The following is a 24,177-nucleotide window of genomic DNA, read 5'->3' as shown; positions in this document are numbered from 1 at the left end:
GCTGGTGAGTAAAAACCTGTTTCCATTAACCAACATAAGTCAATTCATCTTGTTTACTCTAAGTTAAGGAAAAAAAAATTTTTTTCACATTTGACATCTGTAGATGCCGTATGGTCACTGCCGTACCTCACATGGTTTTGGCAATGATATTTTCTGCTAGAAAAAGAGAAATAAGTGGTAGGGACGCAGATTCCCTTTCCACACAACGTTTGTAGGCCAATCACAAACGTTCATGCCCTCGGGGGAATTCGAACCCGCAGCCCCTTGGCTGGAGAGCGGACATGTTAACCACTCAGCAACCAGGCCGGCAAGAAAAATATGATAATACTAATCACCAACAGCCACTACTCTACAAATTCTTCAAGCCTTGCTTTATATTATTTTATTTCCTCCTACTGGAAAGCTTCGGTAGGTGGTGTTGGATCTAATATTTTGCAGTTTTATTCAAAAAAGGAAGTTATTTAACTGTAGTAATCACTTTGAGTATGCTGGGTTTATACTTAAGGATGAAGTAACAACAAGAAAATTTAAAGCATATTTAATTTGCATCCAACAATATATATAAGTATTCCATATGCCATAAGAAATTGGTATCTCTTATCCACTCCGCCAAAGTCCAGCCACATCCCTCTAGATCTACCAGGAGTATACCAGGTCCCTTGCAGTTGCAAACTGTCCTACTATGGCCAAACAGGAAGGACAGCCAATATAAGGATATCTGAACACAAGGACTATATCCGGTTCCACCAATACAGCCACTCAAGACTTGCTGACCATGTTTTGGACACCCACCACAGGATACACCGGAAGAAAGGCCACTCTATTACACCACAGCAAATACAAGTATGAAAGACTATTGAAATCTTCCTCAGCTTTAAAAAACTCTCCAAACCTCAACAAATTTAGGTGCATAAGAATGCCCCAAATTTGGGAAGCTTACATTTTAGGATCGCCAGCCCAATGGCTAAGATAACCCAAATTTAGCCCACTGGGGGGGGGGGCACAGTTTAGGACTCTAGGCCCGACTTCTGTTGCCTTTATTCAGCTTCACTTGCTCATTGTTAGTGTCTGCATGTGCATATCATTGTTTTTTGTGATCCCTGATGATGGAAATGTATCGTTGCCAAAATATAGTAAGGTATTGAATAAAGTTCTTTAATTAACATTCTGGTATACATTGTCATTTCCTGAAAAATTAAAAGCTACAACACAATGAATTCTGGGAATGATGTGGAGGACACTGACTTGTATAAGTAAGGTGATTCTTGTTCCGTTTTATAAGGCCTTGATTAGGCCAAGCGTGAATTACTCTGCACAGATTTGGTTGCATGGTTTTTAAAAGGATGAAGAGATGTTGAAAAGAGTCCAGAGGCAACTGACTAAGGTATTTTCTGATTTCTGGAATGTTGAATATGAGGAAAGATTGGGAAGATGCAATTTACAGAGTCTAGTGAATAGGAGGAAGAGGGGTGATATGATAGAGACATACAAGTTGGTAATGGATTGTTATAGGATCCATATTGAAGAGGTTTTTCATAAAATGGTGGGAGATCAGGGGGGGGAGGGAGAACAAGAGAACAAACACTCCTTATACGTCATCCTTGGAAGATGTATAAGGAGTGTTTGTACAACAGAGTGAGAAGGTGTTTTGCATGCAGAGTTGTGAATGATTGGAATGCCTTGCCTGAGAGTGTGGTGTCTGCAGAGAATTTAAATGTGTTTAAGGCATGGTATGATGAGCTCTGTGTATGACAAAGGATCTCCTAGATAAGTCTTTGTCTCCATGCAGTCTTAGGATAATAATAATATATTGATTGATTCTTCTTTAAATTAATGGCATTTTTTTAATAATTTTTGTTTAATCTCAAACTTCAAATAAATAAAATTCAGCAAATTATTGTATGTACTAGAAATAGGATGCCAAGCTGCTAAGAGTTTTTGGTATACAAGATATGCTACCTTTTTTTTTTAATAATAATGTCAGTGTTAAAATATCATGACTATGATTCATTATGAAAAAAGCACTAAAGAGAAAAGATCAAATTAAATATGCATAACATTGAATGTTTAATGTCTACTTCATTTTTCATTGATCAGAGCATATGTAATAATATTAATTTCACTTTTAACAGGAAAACACACAAAATTTTACTGATAAAATCAAAATATATATAAAATCAATTCCAAATATGTAATACAGTGTAAAACAATTAAAAAAGAAACATGAAAACCAACATTCGAAAATTGCTGTATTACTAGCATCAGGATCGGCTATTCTTCTAGCTAGTACTGACATTACTTCGAAGTTCTGTATATTTTGAACTAGTAACTTTCATCATATTTATTAACGCTTGATAATAGTTGACTGTTGACAATAATGGCAAGTGGTATATTTCAACTCTTTTAACAATACATTTTCTTAGTGTGTGTGGCTTAATATGCCAACATTTCAAACAGTTATAAAGTATTTGGCATTTTGAAATTTATTATTGCAAAAAAATAAAACTAGTTAAATTTGGTTAAATTTATCTTAATCAAGCAGTTGTAGTCATAAACTTTAAAATCATTATAAATTTACCTCAATTGTATATTTATTTCTTCTGTCATAGTCTAATTTTACATCTGGTGCGACAGTTATAATTCCAGTTGTGCTATTTATAAAAAAATTATCAAATCCTCCTCTCTGAATACGATAAGAGATAACAGCATTGACTCCAGTGTCTGCATCATTAGCTGATACTTGTTCGACAATTGTACCTAAAAAATATATGGTTACAGGAAAATATTTATCAACCTTAAGAAAATATTCATTATATTATTATTATTAATCTGGGGAATCTCAAAGGAGTCATAACACTCATCACAATTTCCTCTCTTCCACTGTCTCTCCCCTTCCTCTTTGCTTCTTGATGCTGTTCTCTTACACACACACACACACACTCATTTCTCTTACACCTATTCTCCCAAGATTTTCATTCACCCTCCTCAACTTAGTCTTCATTCCTTCAATCTCCTTTCTCAGCAGCTCTGTTTCTCTCTCTTACACATCCTGCTTTCAACTGACACACACATACACACACACACACACACACACACACACACACACATACACATACACAATCATGGTTATCAGACAAACCATCTCTGTCTGCTACACTTCCCAAGTTTAAAAATCCATATACATCTTTTTCATTCTCTTACCTTCCAATATACTATTAGTATGTCCAAATTAAATTTCACCTATTTCCAAAGCACTGTCTCTGCTGCTGCTAAATCCTGAGATTGAGATATTTATGTATCCTGTTCCTGCTACTGACACTTTTCAGTGGCATTGTGTTTGTACTCCAGAAGGTTAAGAAAAACAAGAACTTTATGCAGAACTATTAAACCAGGTCCACTCATTTCAATAATAAGCACAAATATGAAACATCAATTTAGTTTTATTCTTAAACGCAGCTTCTTATCCGTGTTTGTGAATAAAACTGAATTTTTGTAAAATTTAATAGTAGTTTACTATTAAGAATATACCTGGAAGTGATGACTCAGGAAGAGATGCTACATATGAAGGCTTCTGGAAGAGAGGGTTATTATTATTTGCATCCTAAAAAGAAAAAGAAAATAATGTTACACATTTATGATTTGTGGAACAACTGTCTTAAGTAACTTTAACAATTATCTAAAATGCAACATTTTTCATCAACTATATTGTTGAAATCATGGGGAGTTACTGTATATATCAAAGAGAATTAACAAAGCAATACTGAAATATCACAATGTTTTTATATGTTAAGATCAGGTTTTAGTTGGATAAAGAAATGTTGGATGCTGGCCTCGTTGGCTGAGTGTTTAGCATATCCACTCTCCAGTCAAAACGCTGCAGGTTCAAATCCTGCTGTGGGCATGGATGTTTGTGATTGTCTATGAAAATACTTGTGGAGTTGATGGTGCACAGTAGATGGCATTGGTGTAGATGATGCAGTTCGCTGTAGTTGGTGGATTGAAGACAGAGTTGTAGAGTAGGTGCCCTCCATCAATGAGTGTTTGGACTCCTTGGAGATGTCACATAATAATAATAATAATTACTGGAAAACAACTATGATACCAAGCATAGATACTGAGAAAGAAACCAGAAGACTGAGGATTTGGAAATTAAAATTTTAGAAAATAACTGTGGAAAAAAGACTAGTACCTCAAATTTAGAATAATAAATTAATTTGCAATTATAGGAATGCACTATAAACTCAATTAGTAACTATCAAGACTAGTTAGATAAGTGGATGTACCTGCTCTCTAACCAAGAGTCCATGGTCATGTTGATATTTAGTGTTAAAAAAACAGACACTTAAAGGTAATAAGTAACTAAATTTATTTAACTACAGTATTTGCCGGCATACGAGACGCACCCCTTTTTTGTACATATTTTTTAGGAAAAAACTTTATCACTGAATATTATAATGAATTTACAGTATTTCAAATATAAAGTAATAAGTAGATCTACTTTCAACAAATACTTAATCTAACTAGGAAAGAGTACCTACCATTTAATCTTCTTCATCAAAACCCAGAAATTCAACTCCAGAGCCAAATAAGAGACACTTGAAACCTCTTCTAAATCAGAATCTCAGTCCTCATACAACAAATTGTCTTCTGTACCATCAGTGCATTACTAATGCCACACTTCTTAAATGATTTAACCACTGTCTCAGTTTTCACAGCATCCCATGAAGAGCTTTGACCCACTGACAAACTTGCAAAATGGTAGGCCTCTACTTTCTTCCTGATGGTGTAACCTCAAAATCTGAATACTGCATCCAGCAGTCTTCTGGATGCAGTTTGACTTCTCCTTCATAAATCCCTTAAATGGTTTATTAATACAGACATGTAAAGGTTGAAGCTGACTAGTTAGACCTCCTTGAATTACAGCTCACTGAGTTTTCAATTCCTTGAGTTTATTTTTAACATCTTCTGTTCTGTGAGAACGAAATTGATCCCATACTAGCAGGGGAGGTTTCTTCAACAGTCCACCAGAGTGCCTAGAGCAAATGTTATCTATCCATAACTGGAATACTAGAATGTATTCCAGTAACTGGAATACATAACGTAATTGGAATGCTCTCACACACCGCAAGGGAGCAAGAAAGAAATCGCATAACTCGAAACAGAGAAAATTTCCAGAAATGAAAGTAATAAAAAACTGAGTATCGGCATATGACGCACCCTGTTTTTGAGACCTATTTTCAAAGAAAAAAAGTGCATCTTATATGCCGGCAAATACGGTAATTAGTTATGAGCCAGTATTTTGCTTTGGTCACTAATGCATCTACATGGACACAAAGAAATATACTCACCATATATATTTAAGCACATATACACAGGCAAACTAGCAGGAAGACACACACACACACACTGTAAAAGCTGGCTAAACTCAATAATAATAGCACCTTCTATGAGTGTAATGATGGACTCTCAATGAAAGTCTAAAAATGCTACTCTCTATCAGATTTCATTCAGATTCCAGAAATAGCCCCTCTGATTTAAATCTGTTTCTGCATAAGAGAGAGAGGTCTTGTATATTTTTCTCATTGGATCTGGTGATCAGTATCCATGGCATGATCTGACAGTAAGGGCAAAGAGCTCTGTTAATTTTGTTAAGGGGAAGTCATAGGCTAAAATAAGTGTCCTAAATTCCATTCATTTCAATGGAGTGCTAGAGTTGTACTTAAAAAAAAAATGCATGTAATATACAGACCTCTTTCAGACTTACCAAATATTATCATTATTATTATTATTCAGGCCTCCATGGAGTCAAAAGACTCATCGTGGGAGGTCCTTTCTAAGAAGGACAATTCTATCAAGACTCATCGCAGGAGGTCCCTCCTAGGAAACGCAAAGTCTATCATACCACTCCTTAAACTCTTTGACCGTTCTCGCTCTCACCACTCTATCAGGCAATGCATTCCATGGTTCAACCACCCTCCATGCAAAGAAACCACTCCTCACCCTCTTGCTCACAGCTTCCTTTCGTAACTTCCAGGGATGGCCCCTTGTCATCACTCCTTCATGCTGTTCAACCAAGCTAAAGAACTCCCCTGTGTCAACCCTGTAACCACTTTTCAACAGTTTAAAAGTCTCAATCATATCACTTCTCCTTCTATCCACCAAACTCTGCAGTCCTCATAACTAACATTGTACAGTCCCAACACCATCTTTGTTATCTGCCTTTGTACCCTTTCCACAGTTAATTTATCACCTTCAAATCCTGGGGACCAAATCTGAGAACAATAGTCTAAGTGTGGTCTGATCAGGATCTTATACAACGGAATGATAACCGTTTTACCTCCACAGGTCAGTGTCCTTCTCATTATTGCAGATCCTCTGTGTTACCTTCACTACTTTTGCAATATGTCCCCTAAATTTCAGGTTTCTATCAATCATCAACCCCAGATCTCTTGTCTCCCCTACTTCATCCAGTATATCTCCTCCCATAGAATATGAAGCATTCCATCGATGTGTCCCAAACCTCAAGACTTTACATTTTGTTGCATTGAACCGATACACCCATTCATTTGCTCATATGTCTAGTTTATTTAAATCCCCTTGCAGGACTGCCACATCTGCACTATTACCGATAACCCTTCCCAGCTTCACATCATCCGCAAACAACTGAATATCCCCTTGCAATCCACAGACAATGTCATTGATATAAAGGTTAAACAATATAGATCCCAGTACTGAGCCCTGTGGAACCCCACTTGTAACCTTCTGCCTCTTTGATATTGCTCCACCATACACAACTCTCTGATACCTATCGGACAGCCAGACCCATGTGCTGCAACTTGAATATCAGCTTAGGTACCTTTATCTGCTCACATAAAGATCCACACTACCATCTAGATCATCTTGGAGCTTACAGCATCATTTGCTCCCTCAGACTTAAATACTTTCAACAAATGGGAACATCTACCAATATCCATCTAGAATAACACAGAAAATATGTACCTCATCTTAACTACAGCCATTCCATGGTGGGTAGACCTTGCCATGGATACAGATTACCAGATTAATGGGGGAAAAATCTCTCCTATAAAGAAACGGATTTAAACTAGAGAAACTATTTGTGGTATCTGCTATAGCATTACAATATTCTCAAACTTAAACAAATTTGGCTGTCATACTGCCTAAATTCTGAGAGACCATTATTTTGAGACCTTCAGCAAGAGTCCATCATCACACCCATAGAGGGTGCCAATTTGCACTGTAGAGACAACCTTTTACAATCAGTCATGTTACACCTTAATGAATAATTTACAGCACATAGAGAAATAATTAAAACAACAAGTTTAATGGATTGCAATATTTCATCTCAGTCAAAGAGATACATCATCAGAAATACAATGTTAAAATTGTAATAACACACAAGAAACAATAAGTGGAAGAAATCAGGTAGAATAAAAACAAACTAAAGTTCTATGAGGGACACCTTCTATGGGTGCTGTTGGCTAGCATTAGATGTTGGGCAAGGAGGCTTAAATATTAAAGTTTCCCAAATTCTGGATAAGATTTGGACACCTCCAAGGAGTCCAAAGACTCATCGAGGGAGGGCACCTACTCTAAAAACTCTCCGTCTCTACCTCATCCACCAACTGCATAATTTACACCAATGCTATCTACTGTCCACCACCACCACTAATATTTTCACAGACAATCACAAACATCGATTCCAATGGCGGAATTTGAACCAGCATCCTTTTGGCTGGAAAGCGGATAAGCTATCCACTTGGCCAACCAGGCCAGCTAAAATATATTATTATTATTATGTAACACCTCCAGGGAGTCGAAAGACTCATCAAGGGAGGGCACCTACTCTACAACTCTCCATCTCCACCAACCTACCTTCATCGTCTACACCAACGACATCTACCACCGACCACCACTAGTATTTACACAGATAATCACAAACATCCATGCCCACGGCAGGATTCGAACCTGCAGCCTATTAGCTGAAGAGCAGATTGGTCAACCAGGCTGGCTAAAATATTATTATTATATTATTAGACACCTCCAGGGAGTCCAAAGACTCATCGAGGGAGGGCACCTACTCTACAACTCTCCATCTCCACCAACCTACCTTCATCATCTACACCAACGACATCTACCACCGACCACCACTAGTATTTTCACAGATAATCACAAACATCCGTGCCCACGGCAGGATTCGAACCTGCAGCCTATTAGCTGGAGAGCAGATTGGTCAACCAGGCTGGCTAAAATATTATTATTATATTATTAGACACCTCCAGGGAGTCCAAAGACTCATCGAGGGAGGGCACCTACTCTAAAAACTCTCCGTCTCTACCTCATCCACCAACTGCATAATCTACACCAATGCTATCTACTGTCCACCACCACCACTAGTATTTTCACAGACAATCACAAACATCGATTCCAATGGCGGAATTTGAACCAGCATCCTTTTTGCTGGAAAGTGGATAAGCTATCCACTCGGCCAACCAGGCCAGCTAAAATATATTATTATTATTATTATGTAACACCTCCAGGGAGTCTAAAGACTCATCGAGGGAGGGCACCTACTCTACAACTCTCCATCTCCCAACCTACCTTCATCATCTACACCAACGGCATCTACCACCGACCACCACTAGTATTTTCACAGATAATCACAAACATCGATTCCAATGGTGAAATTTGAACCAGCATCCTTTTGGCTGGAAAGCGGATAAGCTAACCACTTGGGCCAACCAGGTTTGCTTTTGCACCACCCTTGTGCAATGGAATTACCATACATTCTTTCCATTCCTGCAGAATCTTTCCTGTTCTGAGATTCATATTAAACAGCCTGGTTCAAAGGAATAGCCAGTTCAGCTGAACACTCTTTTATGTTGCAATAGGGATGTTGCAATTCAGCAATAGGGACTGATGGGATATCAGCACACGTGCTGATATCCCATCAGTCCCTATTGCTGAATTGTTATTCAGATTGGGCAACAGTTCTAATACCACTTCCACCTGGGATTCTAAATCCAGTGAAGAGGTAGCAATGAGCTCAATGTCATGTACACCAAGTTGATAGCTTTTAACAAAATGGGCACTCATTAGTTGAACAACCTCTTCTGAGTCTGTAACCCTCACATGCCATCTGCAATTAGAAGAGTTATTCTTTCATATTCATTCTTTCTTTTACTTGCAGCACATTGATAGAATTCTTGTGGGTTGTCTTTAGCATGCAGAACCTTTTCATACTCAGACTTTGCTTTCTGTACAACAGTTGTGACTATTCTAGCCTGCTGCTTATAACTTTCATAACGGACATCATCATTATGCACACGGTATTCCTTCCACATCATCCTTTTCTTACGAATCTCTTGCTTAATAAGATTACACATCCATTTGACTCCTACCCTATTTATTCTTCGAACTCTTAGGACACATTCTAATTTTGTATCATTTAAGTATTTTTTAAATGCTTCCCATGCACTGTCGATATTCTTTCCATCCAGCCACTGATCCCATCCCACTGAAATCAGGATACTGCTCAGTAGGTCATAACTTCCTACTTTGTAGTTCAGCATGTAACCTTTTCAGAATGGAAAATTCAGAAACTTAGTCATTTCCCAAGTGAGTACCACATAATCACTGTCACCAACCAGAGGCAGAATAGATACGTCTTAAATTCTAACCTTCCATCTCAATGCCAGAATATATGTCGAAGTATAAAGCGGGTGATTATAGGAAGCTCTGTAGACAGTTAGCATCAGTACGTTGAGTAGATGAGCTGAGCAGAAAAGATGTTGACAATGCATGGAAACTCACAAGTCAGTATCTGATAAAAGCAATGTATGACTTCATACCAAAGGTCAAGCGAGTAAATAGAGTGGGAATGAAATGGATAAACAGCAAGATCAAGAAAGCAGTGCTAGAAAAGAAAATGTTATGCAGGAGGTACAAGACAGTTGGTGGTGATCAGATCCATAAAGAGTATGAAGTGCAGACTAGTAAGGTGACAAGCATGGTAAAGAAGGAAAAGGCAGTATGAGAGGAGATTGGCTAGTCAGGTCAAGGTTAACTAAAGGGAATTTTCCATTACATGGCAAGCAGCAAGAGAAAGAATAATTATGGAATATTAACACTGGTGGATAGTGATGGCAGCAGAATAACAGCTGCAAAGGATATAGTGGAATTATTGAACAAGCACTTTATCAGCATATATCAACTGGTATAAATGATCTGGTACAATATATAAAAGAGAGGCAAGTATTAGGAGAATTGGAAGTGAAAGAATCAGAGGTATATCAGGTGTTGGTTGGGTTAGATGTTACTAAGGCTGTGGGAATGGATGACATATCACAATGTATTATTCAGGAATGTGCACCACAGTTGGCTATGCCCTTGACCTGGTTATTTAATGAAAGTCTTGCAGTTGGTAGGGTTCCTAAGGAGTGGAAAGAACTTCAAATAGTAACACTCCACAAGCATGGTATTAAGACAGAACTCTCAAACTATAGGCCAGTGCATAACTGCAGTTGTGGTCCAGTTTTGGAGAGATTAGTGAGGAATAGAATACAGAATTGGGTTGATGGACATAGCATTCTTTATGATGATCAGCATATACTGGTTTAAGGTAGGTCCTGTTTTAGGCTTGCATTTTATGAAAGGTGACAAGTGTGTTAAATAAGGGAGAATCATATACAGTGATATTCATAGACTTTGCAAAAGCGTGTGATAGATTACCACATGATAAGTTGATCTACAAGCTGCAGAGGATAGAAATAGATAGAATATTGTTAGATGGATTAGAATGATGCCAGTAAGTTGTGTATGAATGGACGAGTGTCTCAAAACATGAAGTAACCAGTGGCATGACCAAAGGTTCTGTTCTTGGGCCCCAGCTGTTTAACTTGTTTGTAAACGATATATCATGTGGACTAACTGGGGATCTTCAGTTATTTGCTGATGATGCAGAGTTGAAAACAATTATAAGTAGCAGAGCTGATGTTACTTCCCTTCATTAAGATTTGAATCGATTTTTTAATTGGACAAAAGAGTGGGGTTGTGGTTCTAATTTGAATAAGTGCAAGCTGTTGCATTTTGGAGTGCAGAAATATAACATTGTGTACTATATTGATGGTGCCGTATTGCAGGAAGTTGATAAGATTGGAGATTTGGAAGTGATGGTTGACAGTAGACTGAAGTTTAGAGGGCATATTGCTAGCGTTGCAAAGGAGGCACATCATAATGCTGCTATGATATGAAGTACTCTAACATGTAGGGATAAGTAAGTGGTTGTGCCACTGTATATGGCACTGATCAGACCACATTTGCACTATTGTGCTCAGACCTGGTCATCTAGTTTTCAATGTGATGTGGAGACACTGGAGAGGGTCCAGAGATGAGTGACTAAGAAAATATCCAGACTTTAGAATGCTGGCTATGGAAAGAGAGAGAGGTTGAAGAAATGTGGATTGCAGAGTTTGGTGGATAGGAGGAAGAGAGGTGATCTGATAGAGATGTTTAAGTTAGTTATTATTATTATTATTATTCAGGCCTCCATGGAGTCAAAAGACTCATCGTGGGAGGTTCTTCCTAAGAAACACAAAGTCTATCATACCACTCCTTAACCTCATTGACCGTTCTCGCCCTCACCACTCTATCAGGCAATGCATTCCACGGCTCAACCACCCTCCATGCAAAGAAACCACTCCTCACCCTCTTGCTCACAGTTTCCTTTCGTAACTTCCAGTGATGGCCTCTTGTCATCACTCCTTCCCGCTGTTCAACCAAGTGAAATAACTCCCCAGTGTCAACCATGTAACCACCTCTCAACAGTTTAAAAGTCTCAATCATATCACTTCTCCTTCTATCCACCAAACTCTGCAGTCCACACTGCTTCAGCCAATCCTCATAACTAACATTGTACAGTCCCAACACCATCTTTGTTATCCGCCTTTGTACCCTTTCCACAGTTAATTTATCCGCTTCAAATCCTGGGGACCAAATCTGAGAACAATAATCCAAGTGTGGTCTGATCAGAGACTTATACAACGGAATGATAACCCTCTTATCTCTGCAGGGCAGTGTACTTCTCATAATTGCAGCAATCCTCTGTGTTACCTTCACCACCTTGGCAATATATCCCCTAAACTTCAGCTTTCTATCAATCATCAACCCGAGATCTCGTCTCCCCAACTTCCTCCAGTATAACTCCTCCCATAGAGTATGCAGCATCCCATCGATTTTTCCCAAACCTCAAGACCTTACATTTTGCTGCATTAAACTTACACCCCCCATTCATTTGCCCATCTATCTAGCTGATTCAAATCCTCTTGCAGGACTACCACATCTGCACTATTACTAATAATCCTTCCCAGCTTCGCATCATCCGCAAACAACTGAATATCCCCTTGCAATCCACTGGCAATGTCATTGATATAACAGTTAAACAATATAGGTCCTAGTAATGAGCCCTGTGGGACCCCACTTGTAACCTTCTGTCTCCTTGAAACTGCTCCACCATACACAACTCTCTGATACCTATCAGACAGCCAATCCAGAATCCAGTTGACCAATCTGACATCCAGACCCATGTGTTGCAACTTAAATATCAGCTTATCATGTGGCACCCTGTCAAATGCCTTCACTAAGTCTAAGAAAATTGCAGTATATGCCTTTCCCTCATCTAATGTTCTTGTAACTTTATTATAAAAGGCTAGCATATTGCTAAAACAAGAGCGCCCTTTCACAAATCCATGTTGACTCTCACAGATAACATTACCCTCATCTGCCCAGTGCTGTATACGGTCCCTCACTACTTTCTCCAAGATCTTACCAACTGATGACACACAGACTGGTCTATAATTAGTCACTTCCAGTCTGTTACCACCCTTAATGCAATGGCACTATCTTACCTTCCTTCCATTCCCTAGGCACCTTTGCCAAAGCCAGACTTTCATTGAAAATCCAGGTTAAAGGCACTATCAGTTCCCTAGCGCATTCTCTCAAAACTCGTGGTGAAATACCATCCAGTCCCAAAGCTTTATTGACATCCAGAGTTCTCAGTATCTGAAACACACTCTCCTCCTGTACCTCTAAACCTTGAACCTGCCCTATCCCTCTAGCATTAAAACTGACTCCTCCAGGATGAAATACTCCAATAAAGTGGTCATTGAACAATTCCACTATGTCCTCTGCATCAGTCACTCTATTCCCATTTTTATCCCTAAATATCATTCTTCCACAGTCATTTCTCCTCGTACTGGCCACATAGCTAAAAAATTCCCTAGGATTTTCTTTGGATCTTAGGGCCAATCTCCTCTCATATTTCAGTTTCGCTTTCCTTACCACACTAGTCACTCTTCTGGCCTGTGTCTTATATTGTTCACGCATCCTTTCTTCACCTGTCTCCTTATATCTCTTCCATAGCCTCTTTTTCACATGCAATTCCTGTTTAATATTGCTTGTCATCCACTTTACTCCAAATTGTGTCCTCTTCACTCGTGGTATACAACTTACCATTGCTGCTAACAAATATTCTTTCACAATTTCCCACGTACCAACGATATCCCGGCCTTCCAATTCCTCCCTCCATGAAACTTCCCGAAGTTGACGTCTAAGACTATTATAATCACCTGCATTATAATTCCACATAAGTTTCTGTCTCTTTGATACTCCTGCATGTCTACTCATTTTCCAAGTCAAAACTATATGGTCACTCTCTCCAAATGATGGGAGAGATATCTCAGTTATTATCAACTCTTCTGATGCTATAACCAAATCCAAAACTCTTGAAACTCTTGTTCCCTCTGTTATATGTTGCCTACCCTCAAGAATTCTAGAAATTCCATTCCACTATTGCTACATGCATCTTCCTCTCTCCAATTTATACTAATGTAGTTAAAATCTCCCATAACAATCATTCTTCTTGCACTTGCCAAACTTAGCTGTCTAAACATCTCCTGGTCCCCATCCTCCGTGCTCCTGGGTCTGTAGCAACACCCCACTAAATATCCTTTCTTGCCTACCTCTACCTCACACCATATGGTCTCAAAATCATTTGCCTCCCTTCCTTCCAAAGCCTCCACTCTTAGAGGACATAGGTCATCACTTATCATAAGCAGTACCCTACCACCACACTTTCCCCTCCTATCCTGACGAAAAATGCTATACCCAGCGACTTCTATTCCTGTTATTATATCCCCTTCTGTCAACCACGTCTCAGTGATCCCAATAATTTTTGCCCAGGCTGATGCTATCTGCACCACCAATTCCTCTCCCTTATTCCGGATACTCCTGGCATTAGTATAAAGTATATAAATGCCACTGTTCCTATACCCAGCATTACCCCTTCTAGACTCCACTGGGCTCAGTGTTACCTGACACCGTCTCTCTTCTCCCAAGTATTCGTTCCCACAAGAGGCCACCCCCTGCTATCATCCTCCCTGGGACACACAGACTTGTTCAGAACAGCAATCTCTCCAGATGCCTACATCCTTCCTTATTCAAATGTAAATGGTCTCTTGCATACAATTCCTCTCTTTCCTCAAACGCACTCCAAGCATCCACATATACCAGTCCTCTCTTGTCACACATTCTTGCTATTATGCCATTCAATATCACAGCTCTTCTGCTCAGCTCATCATTATCATTCCTAGGCAACACACACACTATTTTTCCTCTCTCTGTCTTCTTCTGTACAGTCTCAAGCAAAAACGTCATATCTCTCACTGCCCGACTTACATTACCACTCAAGTCATTCGTTCCTACATTCACAATCATCTCATCCATCCTTTCTATTGTTCCTCTTGGCAAACACTCCTCACGCATCCTATCTTGAACACCACGGATCATTGAGTCGTCATACATTATACCTCTTACCATTCCCTCTCTCCTACTGTTTCCATTCTTTCATTCCCATAGGTCTCTCTCATTCCCTCTCCTCTACTGCTATTCTCTCTTCTAGCATTCCCATACCTCTCTCTCCTATTGTTTCCATTCTCTCCTCTTCTAGCACTCCCATACATCTCTCTTATTCCCTCTCTCGTACTGTTTCCATTTTCTCCACTTCTAGCACTTCCATATCCCTCTCTCATTCTGTCTCTCCTACTGTTTCCATCCTCTCGTCTTCTAGCATTCCCATACCTCTCTCTCATTCCATCTCTCCTACCGTTTCCATTCTCTCCTCTTCTAGCACTTCCATATCTCTCTCTCATTCCGTCTCTCTTACTGTTTCCATCCTCTCGTCTGCTAGCATTCCCATACCTCTCTCTCATTCCCTCTCTTCTACTGTTTCCATTCTCTCCTCTTCTAGCACCCCCATACCTCTCACTCATACTCCCTAAATTCTCTCTCTCTCTCCTACTCTGATTCTCCTTGCATTTATCTCTTCCATTCTCCTAATCTTATCTTTCATACTTCTGCTCTCATTCACAAGACATTCCACCTCCTCTTTCAACTCATCTATCTCCCTCTGCAGGTCAGTTACTCTTAATCTAAATTCACTCTCCCAAACTTTCACAGTCACTCACACCTTCCACACTATCAACTATTATTTTCTCATTCATATATATCTTTATTTTATTCTCTCCTATCACACTACTTGTCTTCCTACATTCATTCCCCGTTCCTGGAGCAACAAAGTCGGATATCGATATTTCTAATGCACTTATTTCCTCCAACTGCCTGCATTTTGCGCATATACACTCTCTTTCACAAGCCACATATCTAATTCCTGAGACGCATACATGCTGCAAGTACTGCATGCCACAAAGTCCCTTATGATATTGCTAATAATCGAGTTCTTAAATGGCGGAGGACTTGGCGATACGCCACTTGCGACTGCTGCTGAATCCGTTATCATTCCTTACTGCTGAGTAACATAATCGTTAATTATTCAATTAATAAATTCCGTTAAATAAATAGAAAAAAAAGTACAAACAATTACAAGCAAAACAAAACATTTAAGTACACTAAATAAAATGAAATATAACTAAATACAGTAATGAAAACTTAGCTTCGTTTTGTCTTCCACCGTTATTATGCATTCGATTCCGACGGTAACCAAAATATATTATATCGTGACAGCAACTAACTTTCAAAAAACAACCACTGAAGTACACTCGTATTCAGAGAAACAATTTAGCACTCAAAAATGTAGAAAAACGGGAAAAAAACAGACTATTCACCAATTAAAAATCACTTTCTTCTACACAGTTCAAATTCAATGCCACATGCTAGATTTTTTCAGATTAATCCAGAGGGGATTATAAAAAAGAGTAGATGGTGAGAGAGGAATAACCAGAAGTCATTCCTGGAAGTTATGTAAAAGTGTGGTGAAGAAGGATGTGAGGAGTAGATTTATTACATGGAGAATTGCAGTGAATGGAATGCATTACCGAATGTGTTTTAATGCAAAGAGTGCTAAGGATTTTAAGATTCTATATGATAAATATGTTGTCAGTTGAACCAACTCCCATGATGAGTCTGTCAAGTCCATGTAGGGTGTAATAATAATAATATTATTATTATCCTTATCTAGTTACATTTCACTTATTTCAAGATTTTTTTTTGGTGGATGATCTCAATCAATGCAACAATTTCATTCCCTTAATTGTAGATTCTCCTGGCATTTCATGAAGAAACTTGGTATAATTGATTCTCACTATAGCAAACTTACTAAATAAACTACTGAAAAATCCATCCTAACAAATGCAATCACAGGTGCAATACTGTGCAAAAAACAATCCACTCGATAATAAGCAATCCACCATAATAAACTATTCCTGCTGTCTGTATGAGATTTTGCTATAGTGCGAGTGTAATTCCCGTTAGTCCGTTTTCAGATTACTCATAACCGCTCTCAGCTATGGATTTTTTAATCTTTGCCCTTGGCTTTTCTTTAACCAATTAACCAATAATTCCCTCCCCTCTCTCTCTCAGATTTAAGTACTTCCCTTGCCTATATTGACCACCCTCATTATTATTACGGGCAACTCCAAGGAGTCGTTATACTCATTGAGGGGGCCGTAAACAATCATGTCAGGAACTATCCAACATTTGTGCAATATCTGTCATACTTGGCTCTGGCAACCTATTCTACTTATTCGCTACTCTCTAAACAAAAAAACCTAGTTCTAACACCCTTGCTAACTACACTCTTACTCAGTTTCCATGGATGGCCTGCTAGTTCTCCAACCAACATCCCTTTTCTGAAAAATTTCCTCTGAATTAATCTGGTAAAAACCCCTCTATAATTTGTATGTCTCAATCATATCACTTCTTTTCCAACTATCAACCAGTTTCTGTAACTCGCAAATCATCAACCTGTTCTCATAAGGTTCATTCCGTAGACCTGCTATCATCTTGGTCACTTGATTCTGGATCCTTTCCACCTCCTCCTCATCACCAAGAAATCCTGGCAGCCAGATCTGTGCAGAGTAGTCAAGATGGAATCTTATCAAGGCTCGATAAAGAGGAACAATAACCTGCTTGTCAAAGTATTCTTCAGTAACCAAGTGATCTGATTCAAGTGACCAAGTGAGCTGCTTTAGCCACTTTTGCTATCTATCCCCTAAACATTAACTCCCTATTCACTAACACCCCAAGTCTATGGCTCTGTCAATTTCCTGGAGTACAGTTTTACCAATGTGGTATATAGCTGATAATCATTTCACCCCAAAATGCATAACCTTACATTAATAAATTTAGTTTAATCCTTTATCCAAGTATAGGCAAACAAAGTTTGCGCCTGAAGTATCTTCAGGACTGAAGAAACTCGTGGTAAAGCTGGCTCAAGCTCTCATCACTCCTTGTTTTAGTATCTCCCATAATGCAAAGCACATCTCCTTGCAGACATGTATAATGCTATGCATTAAGGGAAGGGCCACTATCCAGACCGGTTTTCATTAAAGGTCGAAACATCGATGGGATGCTGCATTCTCTATGGGAGGAGTTATGCTGGAGGAAGTAGGGGAAACAAGAGATCTGGGGTTGATGATTGATAGAAACCTGAAATTTAGGGGACATATTGCAAAGATGGTGAAGGTAACACAGAGGATTGCTGCAATTATGAGAAGGACACTGACCTGCAGAGATAAAAGGGTTATCATTCTGTTGTATAAGTCTTTGAAGGGGATAAATTAACTGTGGAAAGGATACAAAGATGGTTTCAGGACTGTACAAGGATAGTTATGAGGACCGGCTGAAGGAATGTGGACTGCAGAGTTTGGTGGATAGAAGAAGGAGAGGTGATATGATTGAGACTTTTAAACTGTAAACACCCCTACCCAGATTGGTTTCGACCTTTATTGAAAACTAGTCTGGATAGTGGCCCTTCCTTTAATGCATGGCATTATACATGTCTGCAAGGAGATGTGCTTTACATTATGGGAGATACTAAGACAAGGAGTGATGAGAGCTTGGGCCAGCTTTACCACGAGTTGCCTCAGTCCTGAAGATACTTCAGGCACAAACTTTGTTTGCTTACACTTGGATAAAGGATTAAACTAAATTTATCATAGTCTAACCAAGTGGAAAAAAACTTCCAGCATAACCTTACACTTTGCCGCATTAAAATAAAAACATCCATTCTCCTTAGCCCAGTCTGCCAATCTATCCAAATCATCCTGCAAAATTTTGACAACATCTGTATTAACTATTGCTCTATGCAACTTTGCATCATCGGCAAATAATTGAACAGTTCCTCTCAGATCCTTTCCAATATCATTAATGAACAAATTAAACAGTAGCAGTCAGAACAGAACACCCTGCGCAAGCCACTAGTCACAAGCCTTCTTTTGGACTCTACTCCTGAATAAACTACTCTCTGATATCTCTCCATCAACCACCTTCCTTTCCATCTCACCAACCCTATATCCATCCCCATGTGCTGCAGTTTATTGATTAGAATTCCATGTGGTATCCTGTCAAAGGCCTTTGCAAAGTTCAGCAGTATCACTGTAAAACCCATTACCTTTATCCAACTCAGTTGTCATTGTATTATAAAATGTGAACAAGTTACTGAGGCATGACCTATCTTTCACAAAACCATGCTGCTCTCATCCCCCTCTCCCCATACAGTATCCAATTTCCATCCATCCATTCCTGTATTTTGTTCTTGACCAACTTCTCCAATACTTTGACACCAACTCCTGATATGCTGACTGGTGAGTAATTTGGTACATCAGTCTTGAAGCCTCCTTTATGCAATGGAACTCTTCCCACTCTCCTGGAACTAACCCAAAGCTGAGACTTAGCTTAAATGATATCATCAAGGGCACTGACAATTCCCTCACCACTTCATATAAAACTCGAGCTGGTATACCATCCAATCTAACAGGTCTATTGACATTAAGATTCTGTAATATGCTATGCACCTCCATTTTATTTACCTCAGTTCTTGTATAATCCTTTGGCTCTCTCATTCCTGCAACGACATCAGGTAACATTGAGAACAGGGGGGGGGGGGGTTGAGAAGGGACAATGATAGGTATAGAAGCAGTGACATTTTTATGCCCTATACTAATGTCAGGAGTATCTGAAAAAAAGGAGATGAATTGGTGGCACTGATAGCATCAACCTGGCCGAAGATTATTGGGATCTCTGAGACGTGGTTGACGGAGGATGATATACTAACTGGAATTGAAATGGCAGGGTACAGCATTTTACGGCAGGATAGGAAAGGAAAACATGGTGGTGAAATACTGCTTATGATAAGTGATGACCTATGTCCTCTAAGAGTGGAGGCTTTTGAAGGCAGTGACAAAAATGGTTCTGAAAGCATATAGTGTGAGGTAGAAGTGGCCAAGACAGGATATTTAGTGGGGTGTTGCTACAGACCAAGGAGCACAGAGGGTGGGGACCAGCAGATGTTTAGGCAGTTGAGCTTGGCAAGTGCAAGAAGAATGATTGTTATGGGAGATTTTAACTACAGCAGTATAAGCTGGGAAGAGAAAAATGCAAGTAGTAAGAAGTGGATAGAATTTCTGGAATTCTTGAGGGACAAATGTCTTCAACAGCATGTAATAGAGGGAACAAGAGGTTCAAGAGTTTTGGATTTGGTCATAGCATCAGAAGAGTTGATAATAAGTGAGATGACATCTCTCCCACCAGTTGGAGAAAGTGACCATGTGCAGGTGATTATAATAGTCTTTGGTATCAACTAGGGGCAGTGCCATGGAGGGCAGAATTGGAAGGCCAGGATATCATTAGTACTTGGGAAATTGTGAAAGAATATTTGCTAGCAGCAATAGTAAGCTGTATTCCACGGGTGAAGAAGCAGACACAATTTGGTGTAAAGTGGATGACAAACGATATCAAACAGGAACTGCAGTTGAAAAAGAGATTATGGAAGAGATATAAGGAGAGGAGTGGAGGACAGATACATGAAGAATATAAGACGCAGGCCAGGAGAATGACCAGAATGGTGAGGAAGGCAAAACTGGAATATAAGAAGAGATTGGCACTAAGATCCAAAGAAAATCATAGGGAATTTTTTAGCTATGTGGCCAGTAGGCAGAGAAATGATTGTGGAAGAATGACATTGCAGGATAAAAATGGGAATAGAATGATTGAAGCAGGCGACATAGTGGGGTTGTTCAATGAGCACTTTATCGGAGTATTTCATCCTGGAGGAGATTTTGATACTAGAGGGATAGGGCAGGTTGGTGAAGGTAACACTAAGGATTGCTGCAATAATAAAAAGGACACTGACCTGCAGAGATAAAAGAGTTATCATTCCATTGTATAAGACCCTGATCAGACCACACTTAGACTATTTTTCTCAGATTTGGTCCCCAGGATTTGACTGTGGAAAGGGTACAGAGACAGATAACAAAGATAGTTTAAGGACTGTACAATATGAGTTATGAGGATCAACTGAGGGAATGTGGACTGCAGATTTTGGTGGATAGAAGGAGAGGTGATATGATTGGGACTTAAACTGTTGAGAGGCAGTTACAGGGTAGACACTGGAGAGTTCTTTCACTTGGCGGAAGGCAGGAAGGAGCGATGACAAGGGCCTATCCTTGGAAGTTATGAAAGGAGGCTGTGAGTAAGAGAGTGAGGAGTGGTTTCTTTGCATAGAGGGTGGTTGAATTTTGGAATGCATTGCCTGAGAGAGAGTGGTTGGAGTGAGAACGGTCAATGGGTTCAAGATGTGGTATGATAAACTTTGTGTTTCCTAAAAATGACCTCCCATGATGAGTCTTTTGACTCCATGGAGGCCTGGATAATAATAATAATAATAATATTATTTTTATTATTATTATATTTTATTATTATAATATTATTTTTAAGAGTATATCACCACCTGGATGATATACTCTTGCAAAGTGCTCACTTGGTAATCCTACTATTTTGACTGATCTGGTTACCACCTTACCATTGGCATTCCTTAAAATCATTCTGCCATATACATTCTTTTTTTTTACTTGTAGCATATCGAAAGAACTGTTTGGGATTCTCTTTAGCCTGCATTGCTAACTTCCTTTCATAGTATGCTTTTTTCCTTTCTTAACACACTATTACCCTTCTGGTCTGTGCCTTGTACTATTCATATTCCTACAGGTCACCTTTCTCCTTAAATTCCCTCCACATCTGTTTCTCTTTTTGCAGCTCCAGCTTGATGATGATATTCATTCATTTAACTATAATTCATACACACCTTAGCTACTGCTTTCAGCACCTACTCTCCTTATGTCTTGCCTCCTGTCCATTTCATTTTTATTCCTGTTTCTCTCAATCCTGCAGTACCATTCTCTTATATCACTCCAATCTCCACTTATTCACAACAACTTTCTCATGTTACAGGTATCCCACTCTTCTTCTGTAGAGAGAAGGAGCATCTGCTCACCTATAAAGCTTCAAACTCTATATAAATCTAAATAAGTTCAACCTCAAGACTACTATTTTCATGTTTATTTTTGGTGCACCCAAACAAGGTGCCTATGTCAGTCACGATTGTTTTCAATGGTTGAGCTCAAGGAAAAGTGTGATAGGTACTGTGTGAATAATGGTCATTGTGCCTTCTGCAATGAAACTTTATGCTCCATGGAGAGAAACCAAACTTGCAATCATTGCAAAAGCAGAATTGATATAACAGGAAATTTAGCTAAAATGTTGCAACAGTTATAGCTGCAGTCATGAATTATATATATATATATGTTTGTGGCTGCAACTATAACTAGATAGTTTTGTCAATTACAGCCATGAAAAATATATAACAGAATAATTGATATTATATGCACTGCATCCACTCATAATGCACCTCAGTTAGAGTAAAATTATATTCTAAAGAGAATTGTTTTTCAAATAATTTCTGTAGCAAAATAATACATACCCTAACAGTAATTTTCACTGTTGTTGTTGCAGCTCCTTTTCCATCACTTGCTTGAACAGTCAGTATAATTCTACAGTGAGAGGTTACATATTATCATAACTATGTCTTAATGCAGATATTAATATATTCATATTCTAATTAAACTCAGAATGTAAAAAACTTTTATAACTATTTCAGATTTGAGAATAACAACATTATATGAGAAAATAATATTATGTTATTATTATTAATAATAGATCACCACAAAAGTCAAAAGACACATCATGGAGGGCATACGTACTTTACTCACTGCTATGCACACACAATCCAGCTTGTTCTTCACTAAGCTTCCCTTCCACAATCCTTCTCAAGTATACCTGAATAAATCTTACCAGGAACAGTTAGTAGGGAAATACCTCTGCAATTCAAACATTCAGTTTGAATTTCCCTTTTTGTATATGGGTACTATGAGAGCTTTGCTCCAATCATCTGGAATTTGTCCCTCTGTCCAGACCTGAACTATGCAGTGCAGCCACTGTAAGACTTTCATACCTCCATACTACAGTATTTCTGGTTGAATATCATCTATTCCAGATGCCTTTCCACATTTCAGGCTTTTGATGGCTTTTTCTACTTCAAGTGTGGATATTTATTCCTGATTGCATACCTGTTGAGTGTTTATTACCACTGTTCTATCATTGCTTGTTTCATTTAGCAATTTTTCGAAGTAATTACTCCATATATCAAGGATATTTTTTTCTCTAGTTTTCATGTCATCTTTATCATCTTTAATTTCTTTTACAGCACTCTTTCCTCCATTTTGGAGATTTTTCAACACTCTCCAGAATATTTTGCCACCTTCCTGATATTTATTTTCAATGTTTCTTGGCAAAGTCTTCTTATGACTTTTGTTTAGCTAGTTTTACACAGTGTTTAGCTTTCTTACATTTGTCTCTGTATTCCCTAAGAGCACAAATTGACTTATTCCTAGGAACTTTCGATATGTCTTCTTCTTTTCCTTCACTGCCTCTTTAACTTTTTGTGTCCACCATAGATTTCTGATTTTTCTATCCTTGTAGACAACCTCACCACATGCCTCTCTGGCTGAATTAATTGATGTTTTCTTCAGGGCTTGCAACTGAATCTCAAAGGTTTGGTTATTGTTGTCAAACTCTTTCATTTTTTCTTGAATAACGTTTGTATATTTTAGTCTACAGTTCACATCTGAGAGCTGCTCAATTTTTATTCACTTTAAAACATTCTTAAACCATCCCCTCCCTTTAATAAATCCAGATGGTCTTTGACTCCATGAGGTCTTGGGGTAATAATAATAATAATATTTACCATAAAAGAGAAAGAGAGAGAGAATACTGCTGTTATCAGTCTCTGAACTTCAGTCCTCAGTCCCATTTCAGCACTTTAACCACCTCCAGTGACAACACAGAATGGCTTATTTGACACCAGTCTTATCATTCGCTTTATGAAATGGAACAATTTTCACCCTTTTTCATTCCTTTGTCCCAATGAAAGATTTGTTAAATAAGTATATCAAGGCTGCTATCAACTCACTGAAGTATTATTTTAACACATTCAGTGATATCTCATTAAGTTCTGTTACCTTATTAGTATCAAGATTACTTATTTCCTCATATACTTTCTGCTCACTGAAGAATAGTGCTTCCTTCACTATTACCTTTACACCCAAATTCCTCAAAGTCTTACAAGGATGAAACACCTTGGATTGTTTATTTATTATCCCAACTACAGTTCTCAACAATAGTTACCTATATCCTTTCCTTTACTGTTACACGGTGATCAGCATTCATTTTACACAAATTATGGACTCTACA

The 24,177-nt window shown here is 38.6% G+C and overlaps 1 protein-coding gene across 1 annotated transcript in view; it reads right to left on the bottom strand.

Moving 5' to 3' along the window:
* The window catches only part of Cad87A (cadherin 87A), a 1,045,423-nt gene that overhangs the window by 479,304 nt on the left and 541,942 nt on the right, over nucleotides 1-24,177 (bottom strand). Inside the window, exons 18-20 of the mRNA XM_090395555.1 lie at nucleotides 22,349-22,418; nucleotides 3,529-3,601; nucleotides 2,579-2,757 (exon numbers count right to left, since the gene is read on the bottom strand). Of these exons, the coding sequence (XP_090251681.1) occupies nucleotides 2,579-2,757; nucleotides 3,529-3,601; nucleotides 22,349-22,418 (322 nt within the window). The remainder of the gene's footprint in view (nucleotides 1-2,578; nucleotides 2,758-3,528; nucleotides 3,602-22,348; nucleotides 22,419-24,177) is intronic.

Source organism: Typopeltis vanoorti, chromosome 7 (genome assembly GCF_054136105.1).
Source record: "Typopeltis vanoorti isolate ZY-2024b chromosome 7, IOZ_Tvanoo_1.0, whole genome shotgun sequence".
Taxonomy (NCBI): Eukaryota; Metazoa; Arthropoda; class Arachnida; order Uropygi; family Thelyphonidae; genus Typopeltis; species Typopeltis vanoorti.
Note: the sequence above shows the minus strand (reverse complement) of the source record. Positions and strands in the feature narration are given on the sequence as shown.